A 6629-nucleotide genomic window follows, 5' to 3' on the forward strand; every position below is an offset into this window, starting at 1 on the left:
AGACAATTGATTAAGTAAATGCTTTATTCAAAAATTAACTTTCCAATAATCATAGAATGATACAGCACAGGAGGAGGCCATTTGGCCCATTGTGCCTGTGCTGGCACGATCAATAATAAATATAAACAAGTTTTTGTTGCTGAAGATAATTAAAGCAGTGTCCTTTACAGAGAAATAGTGTACAAGTGGGTAAAAAAAACACGCAGCTTCCTATCTGGGGCATTAGTGTTGTCAGATAGAACAGCCCAGGCTGTTACCAGACTGATTTCTTGCTTTTGGCCATTTTTAACATCAGAATTCCTTTACTTCAGATACGCTCTTTCCAAAACACAGTTCCAGCAAATTCCACCTTACAACAGTTTTGTTCTGATGATTCTTAGTACATGTGAAGGCGTTCTATTGCCGCGATTGTTTTAATTCGGACACTTTGCACGTGATCTGACAGCAAAGTAATCACCTCGTTGCACATCTCATGCGCGGGGGCCGAGCCAAAGTAATCTGGCGGTGCATTGGGCATGAGGAAACTTGCAAACGTGACCGCATTTTCTCGCATCTCAGTCTGTAGACTGCTGAAGAAGGAAGCGCAGCTTTTTATGTAGTAGACGACTCTGTCAGGCAAATCCGTGCTAATGTGCTTGGAGATATCACTCAAATAATTCTCATAATCCAGAGTGCTTTCCTCCAACCCAAGCTCTTGAAACAGCGTGCACATCTTCTTCGACGTCAACAATGGACCGACCAGGCTCAGCACATGTCTGCAGACCTTCCTCACCTCACTACTCTTGTCATTGAGGTGGAGCAGCAAGCTAGTCAAGGTGGAATATATGTGCTCCATGAATACCGGGTTCTGCTGCATACGCCCAAATTTGATGAGCTTTCCCAGTATGTTAAATGCTGCGGCTCTCACCTTGTCCTGCCGATTTTCGAAGAAAGGCTCAATCGCCAGGGCCACGTCGATTAGAATGGGATCTGCATAATTGTCTTGCAGATTATCCAAGATCTTCGATGCACTTGACATTGCCTCAATAGCCAGCAGAGCGTTCAGTTTAGAATTCTGATGCATGACGGAAAGCATCGTGGGCAAGAGTTTAGTAACGTATTTGTCTATCTTTTGAGAAGCTCCGACTGCTGCATTCCCCAAGCCTTTCACAGCCAGCCACTGGACCACAGGGGAATTGTCGATTAAGCATCGAAGCAAGCAGCCCACAAGTGTATCTGTGAGCAACAACTCTGACACAACTGTGTGATTGAGAAGCTCTCCAAAGAAGGCAGCTGTTGTGATCCTCTGGCTCTCGTGTATGTTAGCAAGGACAGGAGTGAGTTGGTCGACAATGTTGATGAGGTGAGGGACAGCAAGGTTGGCCATTGTGCTTGCCAGGAGCACAATACCCTCATGGTGCTTTTCTGGCCTCCTGATGAGGTCCCAGCCTCCTCTTTCTGCCATGCCCGCATCGTGCCCCTTTCCTTGCCTCAGGACAGCTTGAAGTATCTCGACAGAGTAATTACAAGCAGTGATGTTAGAAGGCTTTGGAAGAAGGCCAAAAGTTTTCCCATCCGCTTGAATTCTAAGAAAGTCCCGAGGCAACCGCGCCTGGACACTGGAGCTGAGATGAATCAGAACAGTGCTGAATAACTGGGAGTAAAGCATCCCTATCACAGTTTTCGAGTCATGGTTATAGATCATCTCATGAAGAGCACAGATTACAGCCAGAGGCTGATGAGGCTTTGAATTTGTCACATTCTTGACAAGAGATTCTTTGCTGCTATCGTACAGTAGCTTTAAGTTGTCCAGGAGGTATTTAATTGAGGCCGTGGCTACTGAACTGGTTTTCAGTAGTGATCTCCATACATCACTAATGAATTTGTCAAATGGAATGGGGTACCTTAAGAGGCAGGGTAATACTGCTGGCACGTGCTGTGACGCCAGAATGGAGATAGAACTTGTCACTATTCGTATTATATGCTGCTGAGTAATTGACTGCAGCTGGTTGTGGAGGGCTTTGATCATCCCAGGGACATCTGTGAGGCCAGCCCCACATTTTGTAATGAGGACATTCATGACAATCGAAGCTGCATAGGAAGTGTTGGCTTGCTCATCAGTAAGTCCTTTGAACATTGTAAAGAGTAAAGTGTTCAGCTGGTCGTGGGCCACGCAATTTGAGAGAACTTTGCCAACATCGGTGCACACTTGAAACAAGGATTGGCTGCTGACTTGATGTAACCCGACTTTGATGGCTTTCAGGTGCTCCACCTGAGCGTCTTTCTGATCCGCAGGCACCCTTTCCAAGCGCAGTTGGATGTAAAGTAGTATGTACAAGCATTCAATGGCTGTCTCCCTTACAATGCATGATGGATCTGTGCAGCGAATCACCATGCATCCAATAATAACAGTCAGGTTATCCGATGGAACCTTATCCTCAAATTCAATTTGTTCCAGGTAAAACACCAGGAGTTGTAAAGTGGTCTCAATTGCCTTTTCTCGTTCGTATTCTTTTGCCGATTTCATCCAGACGTCCATGTTCTTAAATATTGACTGAAGTCCAGCAGGTGACAGATCTAAAAGCAAGAGCTGCTTCAGAAAATCCAGCAGCGAGGCCATTGTGTCAATGAATAGCACGTGCTTGTCCTCCATGCCCATGGTTGTGTTATCATTGACAGCGCAGACCTCCAAACGTGGCAAGCTGAAGACGCTACTCAGGCATGTTTGAATCAATTCACTATTGTCATTTAATTGGGGCTGCAGTTTTAAGAGGGAAGTACAGGCGTCAATGGCAGACTTTCGGATAGAGGTTGTCAGTGCTTCCGTTGACTCGGCCTTGATGAGCTCCTGCATGTAGGTCAGCAGTTCAGCTTTCCTACTGAAGCTGTAGATGAGCTCTTCATCAGATTGGATGGCTCCGGCTAACTGGGTTACAGTCCTGATCAGACTTAACTTCAGTGTCAAGTCCTTGACCTCAATTTTCATTCCCAAGATCTTGATATTATAGTGATTGAGCACATTCTCTACAATGTCAGTATCTATTCTGGCCGGAGTCAGGTCCTTTGGAGAAGATGACACTATACGCCCATAGCACGAGATAAGTGTGCTTTTCACCTTTATTATTTCAATGTCCTCCTGATCCTTAATAATCCGAAAGTAACTTGCAGTCTTCTTAAAAATGTTTAATTTTGAAAACTCCTTCAGCGCAGTTAGTGCGGTGTCCAAGTGGGTTACAGCACAGTAGCCAATCCCAGCGGCTATACCCTCTCTCTCCGAAGCGTCATTGTGCCGAACACTCTGTAGCATCTCCTGCAGAATCCTCTTTACCGCTTCTTCATTCTGGCTAAGTTGCAGCACTGCACCTAAACACTTGTACACAAACCCCTTCTCTTGCGAAAACTTATCATGACTGTGAAGGCAATTGATCAGTTCTTGGCCAAGCTGGCCAAGCCAATCATCATCTGCTATCACCTCCAGCGTTTGGGACAAAACATGTACTAATTTTTCTTCCCACTGGCTCTGGAGCAGGGATTTCTTGGAATTCTCCTGCAGATAGTCAAGCAGAGTTGGAAATTCCTTTTCCCAGACTTGAGTCACTCCTGGGTGGATGTCACAGCCCAGGACTTGCAGTAGGGTCAGAGCAGGAGCACATCTCCCTTTTCCCAGATGCAGAGATGATGACATAATAAACAGACTTGCTAGCAGTGCGTGACGCCGAGGAAGATTTGAATACTCCTTGTAATTGAGAAAACATTCAGTTGACCCAGCTTCTAGTTTCTTCATTGCAAGGGAGGCCAAAGAATTGCAAATTGTGGCTAAGGCATTAGTGTACCGTACCGGGATAATAAACTCAAAGAGCAATGGCCAGAGAACATTGTCAATCGGTAATGCTGTCAACATTTTCATCTGTTCTTCGCAAAGCCTCCTTAAATCTAGGTCCGTGACCATATCTGCCGTGGTAACGGAGAGCTCCTTAGGGGTTTCCTCATTCTCCCTAGCTGGCAGAGCACACTGTTTGATGATAAACTCCACCATTTCATTTCCTCCCTCCAAATGTAGGTAATTGTGATTGGCCATGGTGTATATTAACTGGGCAACTTTTCCCTTCACTCTGTTATCGTTGGCTAGAAACACTAGCTTCGTACTAGTCAGAATCTGATTCTTCTGACTCGCCATGTAGAGAGGGACCATATTGATAAGGTGATCCAGCACAGTCAGTGTTCCCAGTCGAATTTGGTTGTTGTTGATTTCCAGCTGCAGCAGAAGAAAATCCACTATCTGGTACGTAAAGGCTGGAGTTAGAAGTTTGAAGCAGCAAAGGACTTCTTTCCGCTGCTTCTGAGAATATGTGTCAGTGGGCTGGTCCATTGCAATGCAAATCTGATCGTGCAAACTGATAAGCAGGCTGTCCATTTGTATCGTCAGCTCCTCGCTGTTCCTCTCTATGGCAGTGTGCAGTACACCGTACAGACCCTGTGTGACACAAAAATCGCTAGAGGTTTTCTGGTACATAGACAGGATTGCTGGAATTAACCTGGGCAGTTCGTTCTCCAGTTTGTCAAAGGGGATCAGATGGGTTATCTGGCCTAATGTCTCTATCACTGCTGTGCTCACATTGTATTCATTCAGGGGCAGCCACATGTTGAAAAGGACGTCATAAGCAGCGGAAAACTCCTGGAAGAATAAATTCTTCTTCACCGTAGGGTCTGGGGCCTCCTCTATGTCAAACAGGTACGCAAGGATGCTTTCACTAAAAATTCCCAAAGCAAAACAGAATACCCACTTGGTTTTCTCATCGGTCACTGTGTGCAGCATAGTCAGCATGGTACGGAGAGCAGGCTTCAGTAAAGGGACCATGTAATGCACATGTTGTTTACATAGGTTAGCTAGTGCCAGCACCACATAGAAATAGGGTTCCATCCTTGGTTGAAACATTGACAGCAGCTCATCACAAGCCTCCTTGGTAAACCAATAACCCACATTAAGTAGGAGGCTACTTGCAATTTCCTGGTGCTCATCGGTCACATCCTTCGATTTGGTCATTTCTATGGAAGCCAAGGTGATAAGTTTCTTCGCCGCCATCCGGCCCAAGTCGTCAATGTTGTCCTTCACCAGCTGCGCCATCGCCTTTAACAACGCAGTGCGACGTATCAATGGCAACCTCCTGTGGTGGATGATATACTTACGACAGAACATTAGGACCCCTTCTGCATCGACGCGTCCCAGTTCTTGCAGGGAATCGAATACTGTCTGGCTAACTAAGCCACCATCGTCCAAAGGCACCTCCAAAATCTTCGTCAACAAAGCTTCCATTTTGCTGCTCACCATTTTTACTGTAATTCACTCTGGAATCCCAGGTGTCCAAGCTCTTGTTGCACTATTCGTAACAATTTCTTTCTGTCTTTGATTCCTGGAACAGAGTTCTCAACCCTGTGAAATCTCTTCCTCCAAATTGTTTTTTTTATTGTATTACTTGAGTTCTTTTCTTTCTTACAGAATAGTGCTGAATTAGTCCAGAATTAATTAACTGAATCACAGTTCTTTATCTCCAATTGCCTACTCTCCGATTCTATGTGACAACAATCTCTATATGTATTTTATTCACTCCTATCCTATTGTTGAATCCTTATTGATTCAGCTCAGCGCAGAATGTTTCGAACAGACCGATTCCACTGAGAATGCCTTCTTGTGATAAAACACACTGGTTAAATGCAGCACTGTGCTCTCAGCTTCTTCTCACAGATCTTCACTAGCTTAGATGGGAGTTTGGAAGCTTAGCTTTCTTTTCTGATCTAGATTTATTCCTCTTATCCCCCTTTAATACAGGGCTAGGTCTCTCTCATGATTAGTACAACTCCTTGTAGCACAGAGTTTTCAATCCTATGCAGAGTCTTCCTCAGATTGCTTTTTTGATTGTGTCGTTGATATTGTCATTAAAGCTCTTTTTTTTTCTTAAAAACCTGTAATCCCCCAAAGGCGACGGTGATTTTGTTTTGAGATGTGGGGGAGTTGAATCAGATTTTCTTTTTGTCTCAACTTCTTTTGATTCACTGTCTCAATAAACGATGGATTTATTTTAAACCGTACAGTTCTATGGCTATTTAATTGTCTTATATATATTGGTCTGCGCCCTGTCTCAAACAAGCCTTTCTCTTTTCTCTCTTTGTTTACACTAACACGGTCTTGTCAAAGATCGCAAGTAGATTTTCACTCCTTCTTGTTATTGATTTAATTTCTCGACTTTTTTCTTTGGGAACGGCTAATTATTATTATTGCTCCCAGTGTAAAAGCCCGTTCTCTAAGGACCCAACTCTTTTCTGTCTGTAATTCCAAATCTTCAATTTAATATCTCAACAAACTAACTTATTTTAAACGACAGAGCGGGCTTACTTGTTGCTCTAGAAGCCTTTGTAAATGCAGCTTGGTGCAAGTAAAGTTTGTTCTGAACAGATTTTGATTTCAGACGATGTTCCCTGATGGAGTTAGATCACAGACCAGCCATGATCTTATCAAATGGCGGAGCAGGCACGAGGGGCTGAATGGCCTACTCCTGTTCCTATGTTCCCATGATAAACACAGTGCTCTCAACTTGTCCTTGCATATCTTCACAAGTGGTGATCGAGTTTTGTTCTTGACTCGTTCCTGATAT

General features: G+C 44.2%; 1 protein-coding gene across 1 annotated transcript; it reads right to left on the reverse strand.

The window, feature by feature from the left end:
• Positions 1–376: 376 nt before the first annotated feature.
• LOC137331167 (maestro heat-like repeat-containing protein family member 1) lies at positions 377–5308 on the reverse strand. Its single transcript, XM_067994766.1, has one exon. The coding sequence runs from the start codon at positions 5306–5308 to the stop codon at positions 377–379; it is 4932 nt and encodes a 1643-aa protein (XP_067850867.1).
• Between the last annotated feature and the right edge of the window lie 1321 nt (positions 5309–6629).

The sequence above is a fragment of the Heptranchias perlo genome, chromosome 13 (assembly GCF_035084215.1).
Source record: "Heptranchias perlo isolate sHepPer1 chromosome 13, sHepPer1.hap1, whole genome shotgun sequence".
Taxonomy (NCBI): Eukaryota; Metazoa; Chordata; class Chondrichthyes; order Hexanchiformes; family Hexanchidae; genus Heptranchias; species Heptranchias perlo.